This window comes from Scyliorhinus torazame, chromosome 3 (genome assembly GCF_047496885.1).
Source record: "Scyliorhinus torazame isolate Kashiwa2021f chromosome 3, sScyTor2.1, whole genome shotgun sequence".
Taxonomy (NCBI): domain Eukaryota; kingdom Metazoa; phylum Chordata; class Chondrichthyes; order Carcharhiniformes; family Scyliorhinidae; genus Scyliorhinus; species Scyliorhinus torazame.
In genome coordinates, this window is record NC_092709.1 from 348,497,825 (window position 1) to 348,520,807 (window position 22,983).

The 22,983-nt window shown below is 47.4% G+C and overlaps 1 protein-coding gene across 2 annotated transcripts in view; it reads left to right on the forward strand.

Annotated features, from left to right (window-relative positions):
* sfxn5b (sideroflexin 5b) overlaps positions 1-22,983 on the forward strand; it is a 444,371-nt gene that overhangs the window by 5,413 nt on the left and 415,975 nt on the right. For both annotated transcript variants that reach the window (XM_072497745.1, XM_072497746.1), the window contains exon 2: positions 10,363-10,431. In XM_072497745.1, the coding sequence (XP_072353846.1) occupies positions 10,363-10,431 (69 nt within the window). The remainder of the gene's footprint in view (positions 1-10,362; positions 10,432-22,983) is intronic.

Below are 22,983 nucleotides of genomic sequence, written 5' to 3' on the forward strand. Positions count from 1 at the left end.
TGCCTGGCCTAATATCTCCTGTAGCTCGGTGTCAAATCTTGTTTGATAATGTTTGCAAAATGCCTTTGAACGTTTTATTCCCTTAAGGTGCGCTCTAAAGTTAAACTGTTGCTCCACCATTGGCGGCTGTCCCTACAGCTCCCTAGGTCCGAAGCAAAACCCCTCTTTTTCCTCCTTTTTCTTAGATGTTTCTTTAAATCTACATCTTGACCAAGCTTTTGATCATTTGCCCTGTTATGTCCTTCGGTGTCAACTTTGTCTAATAATGTTCCTGTGAAGTTTCTTGGGGAACTTTAGGTGCTTTTAAATGCAAGTAATGGCATTTGTATATCTCAGGAGATAATGGATTGTGCCTCGGATATATATATCACTTCTGTGTTGAGTGACGTCTGTTGTAGCTGTTAAGGCTGATTCATGAGTGGCAGTCATAGAATCCCAATGTCAGAAGGAGGCCATTCGGCCCTCTGAAAGAGCTAGACCCGATCCGCCTTTCTATCCCTGTAACCCCATCGAGGGACAATTTAGCATATCCAATCCACCTAACTTGCACATCTTTGGACTGTGGAAAGACACCGGAGCACCCGGAGGAAACCCACGAGGACATGGGATGAGCGTGCAAACTCTACACAGACAGTCGCCCGAGGTCGGAATCGAACCTGGGTCCCTGGCGCCGTGAGACAGCAGTGCTAACCGCTGTGCCACCATACCGCCCCCACAACTGACAGATGCACGATGTTGGCCTGAGGTTGACTGTTGTGTGTTCCTTCCAATGGGCTCTCTTCCCTGCTATCGAGTCATTTCTTTTCTCCTTCAATTTTTCCAAAGCCTTCCTGGCTGTTTCACTCCAGGTACTCGGTCAGCAGCAAGGACATCCCATAGTCAACTCCGATCCTGGTCAACTCCAGTTCCCGCTTACAGACATCCTTGTATCACAGATGTGGATGACCACTTGGTCTCCTACCATTCACAAGCTTGCCACAGAGCATGTCTTTGGGTAGTGGTCTTCAACTATTTGGAGTTGCCACTAACTCCAGAGGGAAAACATATTGGAGGGTCCCTGCATAAATATTAATAATAATCTTTATTGTCACATAGGCTTACATTAACACTGCAATGAAGTTACTGTGAAAATCCCCTAGTCGCCACACTCCGGCGCCTGTTCGGGTACACAGCGGGAGAATTCAGAATATCCAATTTACCCAACAAGCACGTCTTTCGGGACTTGTGGGAGGAAACCGGAGCACCCGGAGGAAACCCACGCAGACACGGAGAGAACATGAGACTCCACACAGACTGACCCAAGCCGGGAATCGAACCTGGGACCCTGGCACTGTGAAGCAATAGTGCCATGAAAGCCCGCCTTCTCGACCTTGTCTCTCGCCTGAGGTGTGGTGACCCTCCGGTTAAATCACCAGCAGTCAGCTCTCCTGCTCAAAGGGGAAAGAAGCCCATGGTCATCTGGGACTATGACAACTTTACCTTACCTCTGTCTTGCCCGGTGATGCCCATTATTCATCTGAGGCAGCAGAGCTGTGTTGTGTTCTGCTGCTTCGGATAACACAGGCTGCTACTTGATGCAGTCTTAACTAAAGGATGCTCCAGACTCTGAAATGAGTTTAACGTGTTTATTGAACTATTAACAGTTCTCAAATGAGTTCGACTCTCTGCTAATCTAACTGCAGTAACTCAGTCTAACTGTACCAGCCTGCTCTAAGCCACGTGCTGGGGCGTGATGTTGCTGATCAACCCTGTCTATCTCTCTAGATGTCTGTCTGTGGAAAGAGGCAGGGTGTGAGTGCTTCATCCCTTTTATAGTGTTTATGTCATGCTCCCTTGTGGTGATGCCACCTCTGAGTGTCCTGACTGCCCATTGGTTGTGTCCTATTCTGAGTGTTCATTGGTTGCATGTTTGCATATCATGACATCTTCCCCTTTTTTTTAAAGATGTATATACATGGGAATGTGTCTGTCTAATGTGACTGACTGAGGGATACAGAAGAGAACAAACAAAACAAATGCTCCAGTCCAGTTTCTGAGGTTTGCGTCTGATCCTCGTCAACCGCCGAAGAGGTGGTGGAGGGGATGACGGTGTCTTGACAGGCGAGTGGGAGGCACGATTGGTGGCCTCGTGGTTCGAGGTGTCTGGAGGTGGCAATTCGACATGTGGAAATGGAGGGGAAAGTGGTTGTGGGCAAGCAACTTTTCGCAGTGCCCTTCGATTCCTTTGCACAATGGAGCCATCATTGGATGACATAGGATCTGGGCGCGGCCTGTCGAACAACGACAGCCGGAGCAGACCACCCACCATCCGGTATCTTGATCCTGACCGTGTCTGCCCGTGTCATCTTCTGCAGCACCGGGAGGTGATCAAGGTTGGGCAGGTGTATGGCTGGAAGCATCGTCCGCAGGTCCCTGTTCATCAGCAGTTGAGCTTGCGACATGCCAGTGGACAAGGGAGTCGCCCGGTACGCAAGTAGTGCAAGGTGTATGTCGGAGGTGGAGTCCGAGGCCTTGCGGATGAGCTGCTTAACGATGTGCACCCCTTTTTCAACTTTGCCATTGGACTGCGGATAGTGCGGACTGGAGGTGACAAGCCTGAAATTGTAGCCCTTGGCAAACGTGGACCATTCTCGACTGTGGAAGCCCGGGCCATTGTCGCTCGTGACGGTGTTCGGGATGCCATGCCGTGAGAATGTCTCTTTGCACGCTTTGATGCCGGTCCGTGAGGTGAGGTCTGGCAGCTTCAGCACCTCAGGATAGTTCGAAAAGTATTTGATGATTAAGATATAATCGCGACCATTCGCGTGGAATAGGTCAATGCCAACCTTGGACCACGGAGAGGTTTCCAGGTCGTGTTGTTGGAGCGTCTCCTTGCTCTGCGCTGGTTGGAACCTCTGACAGGTTTCGCAGTTCAGGACCATGTCCGTGATGTCCTGGTTGATGCCGGGCCAGTAGACAGCTTGTCGGGCCCTGCGTCTGCACTTTTCTACGCCCAGGTGTCCCTTATGCATCTGCCACAGCACCATGCGCTGGAGACGCAGCAGGATCACTATTCTGTCCAGCTTGAGCAGGATGCCGTTGATCAGCATCAGGTCGTCCTTGACGTTATAGAATTGAGGGCATTGCCCTTTCTGCCAGCCATTGCTGAGGCTGTGGATGACTCGCTGCAACAGGGGGTCTTTGGCCGTCTCTTCTCGGATGAGAACGATCTTCTCATCTGTTACCGGGAGAGTGCTTGCACACAGTTGTACCTGCAATTCAATGTGCTGGATGATCTCCACTGATTCACTGGGTGAGTTGACGGAGTGGGACAATGCATCGGCGATGATGAGCTCCTTGCCAGTGTGTGTACACCAAATTGAAATCATGCCTCCGGAGTTTGAGCAGAATTCTCTGCAAACGAGGCGTCATGTCGTTCAGGTCCTTTTGGATGATGTGGACCAGAGGCCTATGATCCGTCACAACAGGAAATGTCGGCAAGCCGTAGACTTAATCATGAAATTTGAGGATGCCGGTGAGAAGGCCTAAACACTCCTCCTCAATCTGCGCATATTTGGTCTCAGTGGGTGTCATTGCCCGTGACGCGTATGCCACTGGTACCCAGGATGACGTGTCGTCTCTTTGAAGCAACACCACCCCAATGCCATCCTGACTCGCATCTGTGGATATCTTAGTCTCTCGGTCTGGGTCAAAGAAAGCAAGGGTGCAGTGGTGAGCTTGGGTTTCAGCTCCAGCCACTCTGTTCAGTGCTCCGCCTTCCACTCAAAGGCGGTTGATTTTTTCACTAGGTTGCGTAGGGCCGTGGTGTGTGTGGCCAAATTCGGGATGAACTTGCCAAGGAAATTGACCATTCCCAGGAAGCGCAGTACTGCCTTCTTGTCCTCGGGGGCTTTCATTGCCTCGATGGCTTTAATTTTGTCTGTGTCCGGGCGCACACCGTGTCGTGAAATCTGATCGCCCAGGTACGTCAGCGTGGATATCCCAAAACAGCACTTGGACCTGTTTAGCTTGAGGCCATGTTCATGTATGCATCGGAATACTTTCTTGAGTCGCGATACATGTTCCTCTGGGGTTGTGGACCAGATTATGATATCGTCAAAGTAGACACGAACCCCTTCTATTCCCTCCATCATCTGTTCCATGACGCGATGGAAAATCTCTGATGCCGAGATGATGCCAAATGGCTTTCGGTTGTAGCAGAATCTGCCAAAAGGTGTGTTGAAGGTGCAGAGCCTTCTGCTGGATTCTTCAAGTTGGATTTGCCAAAATCCTTGGGATGCGTCCAAATTTGTGAAGAAGCGTACGTGTGCCATCTCACTCGTGATTTCTTCCCTCTTAGGGATGGGGTAATGTTCCCGCACAATATTTTTGTTTAGATCCTTGGGGTCAGTGCAGATGCGTAGGTCCCCGAAGGCTTCTTTACGCACACCATCGAGCTGACCCAGTCGGTTGGTTCAGTGACCTTGGAGATGATGACTTTTTGTTGTAGACTCGTGAGCTCTGCCTTCAGGCGCTCTCTCAGTGGAGCAGGGACTCGTCATGCTGCGTGGACCACTGGCTTGGCATTAGGCTGCAGTAGAATCTTGTACTCGTACGGCAGCGTGCCCATCCCGCTAAATGCATCTGGGTACTGGGTTAGGATGTCGTCGATGCTGGCCTGAAGATCTGAATGGGACGGCGTTGTGGTGTGGACCCGTTGAATGAGGTTCAGTTGCTTGCAGGCACCTAGCAGGGACGCCCTGTCTGGTTTAACAATCTCGAAGCGGAAGCTTGCTTGTGTGTGTCGGCTGGACACCTGCAGATGGCAGGACCCCAGTGCCTTGATTGCGTTTCCATTGTAGTCCAGGAGTTTGTAGGCAGCTGGAAGGATTGTGCGGGGCCTCTTGATTCTCTTGAAGTCCACCTGCGAAATCAGGCTGGCGGAGGCACCTGTGTCCAGTTTGAACTGGATGGGGCAGTGGTTGACCTTCATCACTGCATGCCATTCGTCCTCGGAATCCACGGCCAGGATTGATTGGACTCGCGATGTGTCCGGTGTGGTGTATTCGCACTTTGCAATAAAGCCCACTCGGTAAGTGTTGTCCAGGTATTCATCATCTGGATCCATCGCACTGCCTGGATCAGAGTCATGCATTCGGTGTTGCACACGTCTGATGCGCCGCTGTTGGAATTGGGAGCGCTGGCTCCTGACTGCTGGTGCAGATCTGCACCGGGCTGCATAGTGGTTTGGTTTCCCACAGTTTAAACAGCGTTTGCCTCTTGCAGGGCAGTTTTTTTTAAAATGGGCGGTGCCGCAGTTCGCACACGTCATGTCGTCGGCGTCAGAACGCTCAGTGCGTCGTTGCGTATGCGCGGGTGCGGTTCTCGGACGTCTGCACCTGCGCAGTGTGGTTTTCGGCCGTTTTGTGTTTCCGATCGCATTGCGCATGCGTCGGGCCCCGGGAAGAGCGCGCAAAATATCCGCTTTCGTCAATGTGGAGGTGCTACATCCGGGAGATGGCCTGAATACTCTCCACCTCGTGGGAGGCTTGTTTTTCACTTTCTGCCGTTTTGTACTGTGAATAGCGATTTTTAGTGCACATGCACAGTACACGTTTCAATCGCGACTGGCAGGGTCATGTGCTTGATTTTCAACAATTGCTCTCGCAGAGGATCAGAGTGGACTCCAAAAATGATTTGGACTCTGATCATGGAGTCAGTGATATCACCAAAGTTGCAGGATCGTGCTAGCAGTCTAAGGTTAGTTAGATAGGAGTTGAAGGATTCGTCTTTACCCTGCATCCTCTGCTTGAAGATGTAGCGCTCAAAGATTATGTTGGTGTCCACCTCGCAGTGGCTGTCAAATTTGTTCAGGATGCACCCCCCCCCAATCAGATCCGGCACCTCCAATCAGATCCGGCCCCCTTCCACCCCCCACCCCAGCAGACTTTCGCTGTTGACATCAAGACAGGGGCAGCACGGTAGCATAGTGGTTAGCAGAATTGCTTCACAGCTCCAGGGTCCCAGGTTCGATTCCCGGCTTGGGGCACTGTCTGTGCGGAGTCTGCACGTTCTCCCCGTGTGTGCGTGGGTTTCCTCCGGGCGCTCCGGTTTCCTCCCACAGTCCAAAGATGTGCAGGTTAGGTGGATTGGCCATGTTAAATTGCCCTTAGTGTGCAAAAATTGTCCTTAGTGTTGCGTGGAGTTACTGGGTTATGGGGATAGGGTAGGGGTGTGGGCTTGGGTGGGGTGCTCTTTCCAAGAGCCGGTGCAGACTTGATAGGCCGAATGGCCTCCTTCCGCACTGTAAATTCTATGAAGACAGCGTTTAACCAAGTATGACATCAAGGAGCCTAATCAAAACTGGAGTCAATGGGAATCTGGGAAAAACTCTCCCCTGAGAGTCTTATCGAGCACAAAGTCCGATGGTTGTGATTGTTGGATGTCAATCATCTCAGTTCCAGGTCATAGCTACGGGAATATCACAGGGTAATGTCCTCATCCCATAGTCAGCTGCTTTATCAATGATTGTCTCTTCAGCATAAGGTCAGAGGTTTGTTGTTGGTTGTACAATATTCACCATTCGCGACTTCTCAGAAACTGAAACAGCCCATGTCCATATGCAGCAAGATCAGGACAATATTCAGGCTTGGACTGACAAGCGGCGAGTGCAATACAAGTGCAACCATCTCTCCTTGACTGTCAATGGCATTACCACGGGCATTACCCCCACTATCAACATCTTGGGGGGGGGGGGTTACCATTGTCCAGCCATATAAATACTGTGCCACAAGAGCAGGTCAAAGGCTGAGAATTCTGTGGAAAGTAACTCACCACCTGACTCCCCAAAGCCTGCCCACTACAAAGCACAAGTCAGAAATGTGATGGAATACTCTCCACTTCCCTGGATCAGTGCAGCTCCAACAACACAACACTCTTGACACCATCCAGGACAAAGTAGGCCATCCAGCACCTTAAACATTCATTCCCTCCAGCCTGTACCATCTAAAAGGTGCACTGCAGTAACTTACCAAAGCTCCTTCGACAGCCCTTCCAAACCTGTGACCTCTATCATATAGAGACAGGGCAGCCGATACATGGGAGAACCACCACTTGCAAGTTCCTCTCCAAGCCACACACCATCCTAAGACCATAAGACATAGGAGCAGAATTAGGCCACTCGGCCCATCGAGTCTGCTCCGCCACTCAATCATGGCTGATATTTTCTCATCCCCATTCTCCTGCATTCTCCCCATAACCCCTGATCCCCTTATTGATCAAGAACCTATCTATCTCTGTCTTAAAGACGCTCAGTGATTTGGCCTCCACATCCTTCTGCGGCAAAGAGTTCCACAGATTCCCCACCCTCTGGCTGAAGAAATTCCTCCACATCTCAGTTTTAAAGGATCGTCACTTTAGTCTGAGATGGTGTCCTCTGCTTCTAGTTTTTCCTACAAGTGGAAACATCCTCTCCACGTAGTTCATCTGCCACTTCATTGCCCACTCTCCTAGCTTGTCCAAATCTTTCTACAGCCCTCTTGCTTCCTCAATACTACCTGCCCCTCTGCAGATCTTTGTATCATCTGCAAAACTAGCAACAGTATCTTCAGTTCCTTCTTCCAGATCATTAATGTATATTGTGAAAAGTTGTGGTCCCAGCACAAACCCCTGAGGTACACCACTAGTCACCGGCTGCCATCCTGAAAAATACCCCCTTATCCCCACTCTCTGCCTCCTGCCAGCCAGCTAATCCTCTATCCATGCCAGGATCTTACCCTTAACACCATGGGCTCTTAACCTATTTAACAGTCTCCTATGCGGCACCTTGTCAAAGGTCTTCTGGAAATCTAAATAAATCACATCCACTGGTTCTCCTTTGTCTAATTTCCTTGTTACCACCTCAAAGAACTCTAACAGATTTGTCAGACCTCCCTTTGACGAAGCCGTGCTGACTCAGTCCTATTTTACCATGCACTTCCAAGCACTCCGCAATCTCATCTTTAATAACGGACTCTAAAATCTTACTGAAGTCAGGCGAACCGGCCTATACTTTCCCATCTTCTGCCTCCCTCCCTTCTTAAACATTGGTGTTACATTAGCCACCTTCCAGTCCTCTGGGACCCTTCCTGCCTCCAGTGATTCCTGAAAGATCATCACCAATACCTCCACAATCTCCTCAGCTGTCTCTTTTAGGACCCTGGGCTGTAGTCCATCCGGTCCAGGTGATTTATCCACCTTCAGACCTTTCAGTTTCCCCAGAACCTTCTCCTTAGTAATGGTCACTGCACTCCCCTCTGCCCCCTGATTCTCCTGGAGCTCTGGCATCTCACTGGTGTCTTCCACCGTGAAGACTGATGCAAAGTAACTATTCAGTTTGTCTGTTATTTCTTTGTTTCCTATTATTACTTCTCCAGCCACGTTTACAGTGGTCCAATGTCTATTTTTGTCTCTCTCTTACCTTTTATTTATTGAAAGAAACTCTTCCTATCTTCTTTTATATTACTAGCTAGCTTGCACTCATATTTCATCTTCTCCCCCCTTATTGCATTTTTAGTTGTCCTCTGCTCACTTTTAAAGACTTCCCAATCCTCTGGCTTCTCACTAATGCTCGCCACTTTCTATGCTTTTTCTTTTGCTTTTATGCTGTCCTTGACTTCCCTCGTCAACCATGGATGCCTTGTCCTCCCCTTAGCATGTTTCCTCCTCCTTGGGATGAATTTCTGTTGCGCTACTGAATAACCCCCCAAAGCTCCTGCCATTGCTGTTCCACTGTCTTCCCTGCTGGGTTCCTTTTCCAATCAACTCTGGCCAGCTCCTCCCTCATGTCTTTGTAGTTACCCTTATTTAATTGTAATACTGTTACATCTGATTGCAGCTTCTCCCTCTCAAACTGCAGGGTAAATTCTATCATATTGTGGTCACTGCTCCCTAAGGGTTTCTTCACCTCAAGTTCCCTAATCAAGTCTGCCTCATTACACATCACCAAATCCAGAATTGCCTGTTCCCTAGTAGGCTCTGTCACAAGCTGCTCCAAAAAACCATCTCTGAGACATTCCACAAATTCCATTTCTTGGGATCCACTACCAACCTGATTTTCCCAGTCCACCTGCATATTGAAGTCTCCCATGATTATTGTAATATTGCCTTTTTTACATGCCTTTTCTATCGCCTGATTTATTTTCTGCCCCACACCCTGACTACTACCAGGGGGCCTGTACACAACTCCCATCAGGGTCTTTTTACCTTTGCGATTCCTCAACTCTACCCACAGAGATTCTATGCCTTCTGATCCTTGCTATCGATTTAACTTCATTCCTTACTAACAATGCAACCCCGCCCCCTTTGCCCATCTGCCTGTCCTTTCGATAGGACACATATCCTTGCATATTTAGATCCCAGCCCTAATCCCTTGCACCATGTCTCTGTGATGCCCAGATGACTTGTAACTACATTAGCCGTTCATCAACTACATTGATTGTTGCTGGGCCAAAACCTTAGAACTCCCTAACAGCATGGTGGATGTACCTACAACAAATGGACTGCCATGGTTCAAGAAGGCAGCTCACCACCCCTATCTCGAGGGCACTTAGGAATGAGCAATAAATGCTGGCTGGGCCAATGATGGCCACATTTCTTGAACAAATAAATATAAAAAATTAGTTAGTGCAAAGCATTGATAGAATTGCTGAATCTCAATTGCCACACTCTGCATGAGGATGGAAGTGGCTGATAATCTTATTGGAGTCTTAGTCCACTCCTTTTACCACTTGAAGCCTAGTGGGGAGCCTATTGTCCACCATATGCAGACTCCATTGTCTCCATCGTCTGCTGTGTCCCATTGTATAAGCCCCTGTTTGTAAACCTACCCCATCCATGCAATCGCCAATGCAAAGTCTCATTTTGAAATTCCACCCTGGCATTGCTGACTTTACCCCTGCAAATTCCTCCAGCTTGGAGTTCTTGTCCTCTGCCTTTAGCCTTGTATGGACCATGTGCCCCCGCCACTGCTACCGATTTCACCATGTGAAGGGGTAGCCTTCAGCTATCACAACACTCTTCTTTGGAACACTGCTGAGTTTCTCTGTGTCTCCTCTCCAAAAGACGCCTATCTTTCTCACCACGTTTTCAATCATCTCTTGAACTATTGCTTGCCATTACTTTAGCCCTGGGACATTTTCTGCATTCTACAAATGCAAATTGTTGTTTCTGAATACTGAATGTTTATGAAATGCAAACTGAATGACAGAGATTTAGCCCTTTCTGAGGTTTCAAAGCAACGCTGACAAACTTATTGTACATTTATTTCACATTTGTGGGTTAAACTGTTATCTCTTCAATTTTAAATGAATATTTCTGATTTGCACGTTTCTTTTTTTTCTTCAGTCTACTTTTCGTGGACGGTTCCGACATTTCCTGGATATCATCGATCCCCGGACTCTGTTTGTCACTGAGGTACAGTGTGTGTTTTATAAGCCCTCTTCAATACTTGCAGTGGAGGAAGCAATCCACCCAACACACTCCTCCCATTGCCCATGTCTCCTCTACCATATAGATACCATCAATCTCCTTCCACGGTCCATGTACAAACTACCAAATCATAGATTCCACCATTCATTCGCTTACAGAACTGTACCCTGTACATTATTGTTGACTCCACCCAACTATTTCACCTTCTGGAGGAAAGTTACCTTTAATTTGCCAAATATAATAGTACTAAACTGTGGAACACCCAAACCTCCTCACACGGAGGTAGCACGGTAGCATTGTGGATAGCACAATTGCTTCACAGCTCCAGGGTCCCAGGTTCAATTCCGGCTTGGGTCACTGTCTGTGCGGAGTCTGCACATCCTCCCCGTGTGTGCGTGGGTTTCCTCCGCGTGCTCCGGTTTCCTCCCACAGTCCAAAGATGTGCAGGTTAGGTGGATTGGCCATGATAAATTGCCCTTAGTGTCCAAAATTGCCTTTAGTGTTGGGTGGGGTTACTGGGTTATGGGGATAGTGTGGAGGTGTTGACCTTGGGTTGGGTGCTCTTTCCAAGAGCCGGTGCAGACTCGATGGGCTAAATGGCCTCCTTCTGCACTGTAAATTCTATGATAATCTGCTTTATGTTATACTGGGCTGCCATCTGCCATCAATCCCACTTGCAGGGAAACCATTCGAACCACTGTTTCACTAACACTTAGGTGGGTCCTGGGGCCGTATTGTTTACGCTGCTGCTACTGGCTGTCCTATTCTGGCAAAAGAATCAGCAATCCCGGTTTTCCTGGAAGCTTTGTCGCAGGGCTGGATAGGTGCCAAGGCTGCGTTTGTGCTCAAGGTGAGAAACAAGTCATTCTGACATCAATAGTGGGTAAGCTTCTGGAATTAGTGTGGATGGCATGGGTAATTAAAGACCAGTCAGCACTGATTTTTAAAAGACAAGTCATGTCTAACAAAGTTATCACAGACTTTACAGTGCCGAAGGAGGCCATTCGGCCCATTGAGTCTGCACCGGCCCTTAGAAAGAGCACCCTACTTAAGCCCATGCCTCCACCCCATCCCCTTAACCCGGTCGCCCCACCTACCCTTTTGGACACTTAAGGGCCAATCCACCTCACCTGAACATCTTTGGAATGTGTGAGGGAACCGGAGCACCCGGAGGAAACCTACGCAAACACGGAGAGAGTGTGCAAACTCCACATAGACGGTCACCCTAGGCCGGAATTGAACCATGAGCTCTGGAGTTGTGAGGCAGCAGTGCACCCACTGTGCTGCCCATTTTTTGAAGGAAATGCTGTGGATACTCCTAAACGACCCTCTCGTGGACTGACCTGATGAATACTACACTCCTGTATGCTTCACCCAATGCCGGTGTCTAGGTATTTACGTTGTGTACCTTGTGTTGCCGTCCATTATTAAATACATTTAGGGCCGGGTAGAGAGAGGGTTTTGGTCTCAGGAAATTGAAGGGGAGCAGGCAGGAAGTTGGAGTAGAACCCCGAGATCAGTGTTGAATTGCGGACCAGACTCAGTAGACCGTGTGATCTACTCCTGCTCTTATTTCTTATGCTCTTTTGTTCATTCTGATAAAGTGCTGCATGTGAAGCTTGTTAATAATATTCACTACTTCGGAGAATGGTGAACACTGCCCAGTCCATCACACGAACCTGCCGCCCATCCATTGACTCCATCTACACCTCCCGCTGCCTGGGGAAAGCGGGCAGCATAATCAAAGATCCCTCCCACCCGGCTTACTCACTCGTCCAACTTCTTCCATCGGGCAGGAGATACAGAAGTCTGAGAACACGCACGAACAGACTCAAAAACAGCTTCTTCCCCGCTGTTACAAGACTCTTAAATGACCCTCTTATGGACTGACCTCATTAACACTACACCCTGTATGCTTCATCCGATGCCAGTGCTTATGTAGTTACATTGTGGACCTTGTGTTGCCCGATTGTCTATTTTATTTTATTCCCTTTTCTTCTCATGTACTTAAAGATCTGTTGAGCTGCTCGCAGAAAAATACTTTTCACTGTACCTCGGTACACGTGACAATAAACAAATCCAAACACATCATAGCGATAGGCAGCGTAGACAGAACATTGGTTAAAGAAAAGCAAATCAAATCAGTACAAAAATAATGAGTTCATGGCTGATTTTAGGCAATATAATTGCAAAAAAGTGGAGTCCCCAGGTCCACTGCTCTTCCCAAATATATGAAAATTATCCAAACTTTGGCATAGGGGGCACAATATCAAAACATTGCAGTCAGGACTAGAATAGGACATCAAAACATGAAATTCATGTGCAGTAGCGAGGGACTGCTACACTGTTGGAAGTGTCACTTTGCGGGTGAGACAATGCTGGTTCACCTTGGGTCTGCATGAACGAAGAGCAGCAGAGTGTTCAATATTTTGACCGATATTGATTCCTCGCCCAGCATTACTGGAAAAATACAAATGGTCTGACCATTGACCACATTGCTGTTGGAGATTGCTATTGCAGAAACTGGCTGCTGAGCTTCCTACATTACAGCAGTGACTACACTTCAAACTTAATTCAGCAACTCTTTAGTGTTTTATAGGGATATCCTGTAGTCATGAAAGCTGCTGTGCAAATCCAAGTTCATTCCTTTTACAGCCAAGTAACTAGAGGCTGGATTTTTGCAGTCTCGGGCCGTCTCCTGAAACCTTTAGAAATGGCAGGCACGACCCAATTCCAGGATTCCCGACACTGGCAATATCCACCAGTGCAAGATAAGGGTGCGGGCAGCGAACCACCCTCTACGTTTCTGATCTGCCTTGTTCCATAATGGGGTTGGCATCTCATGACACCACATACCCACCCCCACCGAAACAGGCCCTTCGACCCTCCAAGCCTGTGCCGATCACGATGCCCTAACTAAAAATAATCTTCTGCCCTTACTCGGTCTGTATACCTCTATTTCCTCCCTATTCATGTACCCATCCAGATGCCTCCAAAATGTTGCTAATGTGCCTGCTTCCACCATATCCTCTGGCAGCGCGTTCCAGGCACCCACCACTCGCTGCGTGAAAAATTTACCCGCCCATCTCCCTTAAACCTTTCCCCCTCACCTGGAACCTGTGCCCCCTTGTAATTCACCCTTCCACCCTTGGAAAAAGCCTCTGACTATCCATCCTGTCTATGCCTCTCATTATTTTGTCGACCTCTATCAGATCTCCCCTCAGCCTCCGTCTTTCCAGTGAAAACAATCCTAATTTAATCAACCTCTCCACATAGCCCACACTCTCAAGACCAGGCAACATCCTGGTGAACCTTCTTTGCACTCTCTCCTTAGCTTCCACGTCCTTCTGATAATGTGGTGACCAGAACTGCGCGCAATGCTCCAAATGCGGCCTAACCAAGGTTTTTTATGGCTGCAACATGATTTCCCAACTCTCGTACTCAATGCCCCGGCTGATGAAGGCAAACATGCCATGTGCCTTTTTAATCACCTTGGCCACCTGTGTTGCCACCTTTAGGGAACTGTGGACCTGCACGCCCAGATCCCTCTGTTGTTAATGTTCGAAGGGTTCTGCCATTCACAGTATAATTCATACCTAGATTTGATCCTCCAAAATGCATCACCTCGTATTTGTCCGGATTAAACTCCATCTGCCATTTCTGTGCCCAAGTCTCCAATCTATCTATCTCCTGTTGTATCCTCGGCACTATCAGCAACTCCGCCAATCTCCGTGTCATCCACAAACTTACGAATCAGACCACCCACATTTTCCTCCAGATCATTTGTATATACTACAAACAGCAGAGGTCCCAGCACACTTAAACAAAACTCCCATTCAGAAGGCTGTTTTGAAAACAATTACTGACCTTGCAACCCAAAGAAGTGTCAATCAGACAGTGTCTTTATAGTGTCAGTAGCGATCCTGTTCAAGTAAACATACAGATATTAAAAGAAAGAGTTCAAAGAAAGAATATGCCCTCATCAAGATGTCAATTAATCAAAGCAAACACTGCACTCCCACCTTGAAAGCCGCTAATAATAATCTTTATTAGTGTCGCAAGTAGGCTTACATTAACACTACAATGAAGTTACTGTGAAAATCCCCTGGTCGCCACACTCCAGCACCTGTTCAGGTACACAGGGAGAATTCAGAATGTCCAATTCGCCTACCAGCACGTCTTTCGGGACTGGTGGTAGGAAACCGGAGCACCTGGACTTTTGGAGCTCAGCTCAGCATTCATAATAAGGCCTCCCAGAGAAACCGATGTCTGCCCACCTGTTTCTGTAGATAACAATTCCCAAATGGAAAGTGACCTCACAGATGGTGGTGTGGGGTGAGGAGGGCCCAGCAGCTTTTAAAACAACTCGGACAAATTCTCAGCATTCGCCCGTTTCTATGGCCACCTTTTGAAGTGCCTCCAGAGGTGACGGGCCTGACCTCTTCGTAACTCTGCCTCCCCACAGCGAACATATGGTGGGCAGAATGGTCTGCAGAGTTGAGAAATTTCTGACTTGAGCTCCCTGCTTTCAATGGTAAACGTCTGGTCCTGTGTGAGATTAAATTTGATGTGGAGAAACAAATTGTTCTTAATTTGGGAGGAAGAACAGAGATCTATCTACTAAACGATACACAGAGAGACTTGATGCAGATTCTTAAATCTTGAAAAGCTGGGGAGTTCACTAAATGTTCAAAACGATGAGAGTTTCATCAGGTTATCGGGGTACGTTTTTACTGGTGGCAAACTGATGACGAGAGAGCATAAATTTAAGATCCACATCTCAAACATGAATGAAGATAATGGGGATTTTTTTTCACACCGAGGGTTGTTGGGCTCTGGAATGCCTAAAAAAAGGGGCAGAAGCAAAACTAAAATTGGCTTTTAAGTTGGAAGTGGATGTGCATTTGAAAAATACATTTCAAAAGGTCATCGAATTTACGGTGCAGAAGGAGGACATTTGGCCTAGCGAATCTGCACTGGCCCTTGGAAAGAGCACCCTACTTAAGCCCACACCTCCACCCTATCCCCTTAATCCAGTAACCTCACCTAACCTTTTTGGACACTAAGGGCAATTGATCATGGCCAATCCACCTAACCTGCACATCTTTGGACTGTGGGAGGAAACAGGAGCACCCGGAGGAAACCCACGCACACACGGGGAGGATGTGCAGACTCCGCACAGACAGTGACCCAACCCGGGAATTGAACCTGGGACCCTGGAGCGGTGAAGCAACAGTGCTAACCGCTGTGTTACCACGCTGCCCAGGTGATGAGAAAAGAACAGGATCTTGAAGCTAATTGACTAGCTCCTTCAGTAAAGGGTGATAGACTGAAAGGCCTCCTCCTGTGCTGTAAAATTCTATTATCCTTAACCCCACATTTATGATGTTTTTTCCCCCAAAGTTTTCTGTAATAGTGGAAATGTTCTTTCCATAAATACATCAAATCTTACATCTGAAACCTGTGCTCTTGCAAATTCTGTGGGTTCAGTTAAATACTCAAGGTTAACAATTACCACGAAGGCTGGTATATAATCCACTTGAATGCCCAAAACCTCTTTTGAAATAGTGGACCAAAGTGTAGCTGCCTAAGTAATCATTTATTCACATGCTGACGAAAGCTGTAACGCACAGCACAATCCCGAGATTTCAGTCCAGAATGAGAACACATTTGTTAAAGTGGCCTTTCTCACAATACACTTTGTACACCGGGGTACAGAAAAGCCTTTCAAAGACCGACATCATTATCTAATTTTCTCCAGTTTTAGCAGTAGCAGTTCTAATTTTGATTACTTGGTTTTAAAAATACTGTGAGCTGAAGGTTGCTATTCCTCCTATTGCTTAATCTTCATCCGTTCTGGTGGCATTTCAGTTATCACAGTGCTGGAAGGACATTTCATGGTGCTTTGTGAATTAAAGGCGTGCTGAAACGGATGATCATTATGCAGCACCTCCAGGTGCCGGGGAAAGCAGCTTGGCACAGAATTGAAATGAGAGTGGAATTTAATGCTGCCCCCCCCCCCCCCCCCCCCATACCTTGGTGAGTTAGTGGTGGAGGGGGCATTTAATCAGGTGGAAGGATGACTGGTTGTGGCCCCACCACATTCCCGCCTCTGCCTTGATTATAACAGGACAGTTTCCCTATTAAGCCTCCCGCTGCTGCTGGTATTCAGTTCACCACGCGGCAGGCATCAAACTCGCCGAGAGGTTGGGGCGGGTACTCCATTTAGAGGTACCAAGTCAGGGCTTTTCAAACCAGAGTGTCGGGAAGGCCCCAGAGCGATCGGTCACGGCTCCCAATCGTGGGAGAAGCACCCAATGGCCGCGACTGACTTTTAAATTGAGAATGCTGGCCACGACTGGCTTTTAAATGCGAATGATGTAGTCTTCCCACCAGAAGTGGCGACAGAGAGCAGGTTATGGGCCCTGTACATCTGTGCTTTTGGTGCAAAATCACGGAGGAGAGATTCCTCCATTTTCTAGCTTCGAGCAAGCAAGGCAACAGGACTGTTAAGAACTGAAGATGAATTGGTTTGTTATAAGGTAGAGGTGGCCAGGGACACAAACAGGCCAGGATTTTGCATCTGAATCTGCTGGAGAGAGCTGCTAAGGAGAGTCCATGGCAAGACAAAACTGTGCTAGTGTGAGCTGTATACAGAGCTCCAGGGCCTCTGGTGAACAACCTACTAAGAAAAAACTAAAATCCAGAGCAAAGCAGTAGAAAGATAATTTATTGAGGTATGACTTTGTTAATTGCAAATTAGGATGCAAAGCCCATGTGTGCTATATGCATGGAAGTAGTGGCCCAATGGTAGTTTACAACCCTCAAAAAATTAAAAGCATTTGAAGACGCATGGCGGGTTTGAGGACAAACCTCTTCATTTTCTTTAAAAGGATGCAGCAAGAACTTAAATCAACAGCTGAAGCCCTGAGCAGAACTTTAACATTGAATGACTAAGTACAATTAGCCTCTTACATGGTAGTTTACCTTGTAGCTAAAGAGAAAATGCCCCACACTAGCAGAGAGATTAATTCCCCCTGCACCATTAGACATGGCTCGTCTGGTCCTACTGAGAATTTGGAAGCCCAGCTTATTTCTCATTTAAAATCAGCACAGGAGTTCTCAATACAACTGGATGAAATTACAGATGTTTCAGATTGTGTGACCTTGCTAGTTTTGCACAATAAATTTGTTGACAATTTGTTGTCTGACATTACCAACCAGCACAACTGGCGCAGAGAATTTTGAAGCATTGAATAGTTACATGGTTGTTAAGTACAGGCTCGACTGGGTCCATTGCAGAGGAATCGCAAGCAACGGGGCAGCTAACATTTCTGGGAAAAACAGCAGAGTTATAATAAAGATTAAGGAGGCAGCTGGTCAGGACACTGTTTGGAATTATTGTTTTATTCACCGTGAAGCATTGGCACCGAAAGGAATTCCATCTGCTCTTGAAGTGGTGTTGAAAGGAATTGTGAAAGTTGTGAATTTCAATAAATGCAGTGCACTCTGTTCAAAACTTTTTGAGACTCTTGTGTTCTGATATGGGGGCTGAGCACACATTTATCGTCCCACACAGGGGTACGTTGGTTGTCGGAGCTGAGTGTTTGTCAGAGTTTATAAACTGAGGTATGAAACCCATGCTTTTTTCCTTGAAAACTCGTCCCCTCTGGCTGATTCGTTTGGTGATGAAACTTGGATGCTAACCTTGCAGATACCTTTTCAATTCTAAACAAACTGAACTTCAAATTGCAAGGAATGGATGATGATTGCTTTCGGCACTGAAGAAATAAATGCTTTCCAAAAGTCATTGAAAGTTTGGCAAGTGTAAGTACAAAGTCAAAACTACTACATGTTTCCCACACTGCTGCGACACTTCATAGAAAACAGTGTTAGTAACTGTCAGTAGACTGTAAGCCTTATTCAGTCGCATCTGGCTGTGCTGATCAACAGTATTTGTCGCTACTTTCCAGAAGAGAATTTTGAGAGAGAAGCAGTGGGTGAAAAATCCTTTTTGAGTTTGAGACCCCAGAGTCAATTATTAACTTACAGCTGACTCCAAATGAAGAGACTGAACTTCTGCGCCTTCCCTATGACAACATATATAAAATACTCCACAGGTCCATGAGGCTGTCAACATTCTGGTGTAGCATCTCCCAGGAGTATCCAGTGCCGAGTAAAACAAGCATTTTGTTGCTATTGCCCTTCACAACGACCTACATGTGCAAGGTTGGATTTTCTGTCCTCACAAAAGATGAAGACAGCACAAAGGAACCAGTTAAACTCTGCACCTGATGTGTGCATTGCCCTCTCCTGTGAACTTGATTGGAGTGAGATCGTGAGGACCAAGCAGGCTCACCTGTTGCATTAAAGGCTAGCGAAAATGATGTGTTGCGAAGGTCGGCCAGCGTGGGTCCCAAAGGTTGGCCGGTTGGTAAAAGTGGATCCTGGGGTAAAAGTTTGAAAAACAATGTACTAAGTGACTGATTGATCAAGACCTGGAATCAGGAAGGGTGGCCTGCTGAGCACCACCACCCCCTGCCATTGCTGGTGACCCCACCCCCACACTTCCAGGCGTATGATTTTCAAAGCCATATGTTGTCAGTGACCCTTATCCGTTTTAGGAACAGAAGACGGGCCAGTCAATCTCTGAAGCCTAATCCTTCAAACCTTCTGATTGTGGTTACTTTGTATTTTAACCTCCATAGCCCTTAATATTCTGACCTAACAAATATTGATGAATGATGATTTTTAAGTTTTCAGTTTTTCTCCAACTCATCAGCTCTTTTGGATTTGGGAAAAGACAGGATGTGTAACTGAACTGGAAGAGTGGGTAGGACAGCATGTTTGGATAGAGTGTGCATCATAAATGGAATTTACTATATTTCTGAGGACAGAAGTCCAAAAGAGCTGATGAGTTTGGGTAGATAGTTAAGATATAGATTAGTCATAATCCGAAGATTTAGGTTTGAGAGAGTGACTGGCTCTTCTTCTGTTCTGTGCTCAAAGAAGAGATGTGGATCCCTGACAATGTGTGGCTTTGTAATGCAGAGGTCTGCACCCACTCTGTTACAAGGTAAAGACAGAAGGTTCTCTCTCGACACCTTAAGCAGAATTCACCCATGCCCCCACTGGCGGGATCAATGGTAGACAGGGGAGAGAGAATTGGGTGGGAAGCCCAAAGATCGGTTTCATGCCGGCGTGAATATACAGCAGGAGCTTCCGATGGTGCCGCTATAATGGATTGGGAATCCTGCTGGAGACCATTGTGAAACCGATTTGCATCTGCTATGAAGTGAAGTCGCCAAAGTCCAAGATGACCGTAGGCTGCTTTCTGACTGGTGGTGGTTTAACCTGAGGATCACCACACCTCCGGCGAGGAGCAAGGTTGAGAAGGCGGCGCCTGCATGAATAACCTCAGCCGGTATGGGAGTTGAACCCACGCTGTTGGCCTTGCTTTGCCTCACGAACTAGCTGTCCAGCCCACTGAGCTAAACCAGCCCCCTAATGGGATGCAAAGAAAGTCCTGACTGGAATCTTCCCACCCAGGTCCGATTCTCCGTGACACCAGTGAGAAAACAACGCCGACCCAGGACGCGTCTGGACCAATGTGGAGTGCAAAAGTCAGGACTTAAGGAGACCTGGACTTCCTTTGGAGTTGGAGATGGAGGCTGCCGGCGACCCTGGACCCTGGAACATCACGGCACTGGGTGGGGTGGGGGGGGGGGAGCATCTATCAGGTGGACCTTTCCTTGAGGTCCATCTTTTTCCTTCAACAGTGGACCAGTGATGTCGGGAGCCTTTTCAATATGGTACCCGGTTATGACAACAGGCTGTGAACCATCAAGCCCGAAACTTCGTGGAAGATGATGGAAAATCCACGGATGCATAATTAATTATGCCGGGGAGGGAAGATATCGGCCTCCGCAGTGGAAAACCATCCACGTCCCCACACCCGCCATGGGACTTCGACCCGAATGGGAGGATTGTGCCCCCTCTATTTTTCTGTTGCGGTTGTGATTTCTTTGAGTTAGATAGTCTTGGGCATGAGGATATTTAGATTTCCCAACTCCAGTTGGACAAATCCAAGTGGTGGCTTCCTCACATCAATGCTCCACGATCCCACATGCGTGTTGGTCTGCCTTTTGTACAAAACTCTGATGCGGCCGCATTTGGAGTACTGCGTGCAATTCTGGTCGCCGCATTATAGGAAGGATGTGGAAGCATTGGAAAGGGTGCAGAGGAGATTTACCAGAATGTTGTCTGGTATGGAGGGAAGATCTTATGAGGAAGGGCTGATGGACTTGACGCTGTTTTCGTCAGAGAGAAGAAGGTTAAGAGGTGACTTAATTGAGGCATACAAGATGATCAGAGGATTGGATAGGGTGGACAGTGAGAGCCTTTTTCCTCGGATGGTGATGTCCAGCACGAGGGGCAGAGCTTTAAATTGAGGGGAGATAGCTATGGGACAGATGTCAGAGGTAGGTTCTTTACTCAGAGTAGTGAGGGTGTGGAATGCCCTGCCTGCAACAGTAGTGGACTCGCCAACACTAAGGGCATTCAAATGGTCATTGGATAGACATATGGACGATAAGGGAATAGTATAGATGGGCTTTAGAGTGTTTTCACAGGTCGGTGCAACATCGAGGGCCGAAGGGCCTGTACTGCGCTGTAATGTACTGCGCTGTAATGTACTGCGCTGTAATGTACTGCGCTGTGATGTACTGCGCTGTGATGTACTGCGCTGTAATGTACTGCGCTGTAATGTACTGCGCTGTGATGCACTGCGCTGTAATGCACTGCGCTGTAATGTACTGCGCTGTGATGTACTGCGCTGTGATGTACTGCGCTGTGATGTACTGCGCTGTGATGTACTGCGCTGTGATGTACTGCGCTGTGATGTACTGCGCTGTAATGTACTGCGCTGTAATGCTCTATCAGTCAAACTGCACTTTTATACTCCTACAGATTCCACTTGGGTTGTTCAGAGCAGGGACCGGGAGATTAACCTTAATTTTCTCGAGTCTTTAGGGTAATGCAGGAGGATTGGTAAACCCAGCAGGTTCCTGAAGCATTACAACTGATTTTGGTATCCATGGGCTAGAGGGTAGAGTAAGGAATTGTCGTATTCCTGTCCGTAATCTCTCCCTGTGGTCTCACCTAAGTAGTAAGTGTGAACACGCTTTATGAGATTTTGGTTTGCCTGTGAAGCACCCCAAAGTTCACCAGCCCACCGTCACTTAGAGTCTTCCTTACAAAATTGACTGGAGAAGGCAAGCTAGTTCATCAAGCGCTCCCCATACTGCCAGACCATCTGACTAAACCATGCTTCCTTCATTCTTGGACTCCTAAGTAGCAAGTAACATTCATGCCAAAGAAGGGCCAGGCAAAGACCATCTCCAACAAGCGTGAATCGAACCACCACCCCTTGACATTACCATTGCTGAATTCTCTCTCCCAACAACATCCTGGGTCACCACTGTCTCTTGTGATGAACCTCTGCCAGTCCAGCTCCATCATACACACAAATATAGGCTGGCCGAGTGGACCAGGCGAAGGAAACTGCACTCCAATAAAACTTAAAACACTTTTGGGTAGAATTGAACTGATTTTGCACAAATGGATTCTTTACTGGCTATATTATGCCTCTCCGTATTGCTTTTTCTTCTTTCGCATTCAGTTTGGCACCAAATTCCTGCCTCTCTTAATGAAAAAGCCCCACGCTGTGTATTAACAGTCTGTCTGTCGAAATGTCATCTGGAATAAATTAGAGCAGTAAAAATACCTGGAGCAGCTGCTCAGCACTCCTGTTGGTGGTTAATTAACCCACATTAAAAACATAATTCCAGTAATTTCATCTTCTCACTTCTCGAAACCAACACATCCTTCATCAACCCCTATTAGAAAAAAAATCTGGGCGCTCTTTTGTAGCAGTATTGTCAGAAGATTGTGTCGGCAAACTCCAAGGGAGCTCGAAGGTCATCCTTACTGGCCTCTGTGGTGGTAATTTGCCACTGATCTGTAAATTGCTTGTTTGAAGCAGTCTGAAATCCTTTGCTTCTAAAATCACAGCCGTTCACAGCAGGATATTCAGGAGATTGGACAAGGACTGGAAGTGAGAGGATTCTGTCTGCAAGATTTATCTTAATGAGGGATATCAGAGAGGTCTTTAGATAATGTTCGTTTATGTTGGTTGATTCTGACATTCTGTTTTTGCGGATGCCTGGGCAAGCACAATGGAGAAAGAATATAGGAACTGGTAGGTGAAAAAAGACCACAGTCCATCAAGCTTGCCTTCTCCCATCCTGGTAACTGGCATGATACAACAATAATGAAGTTGTTGACGAATCCGTGCAGTCAATCTCTGTCAATTAGTTTACAACAGGCTGAGATGTGAGATGGAGAGAACCATCGCCACCCCCAGTGGTGGAGAGCTTTGGGAACAGCAATAAGTCCAAAGTCACCAGCACCACCCAAACCTGCTACACTTGCCACATGTCATGTCTCAATTTACTCACATAATTTAACGCATAATAG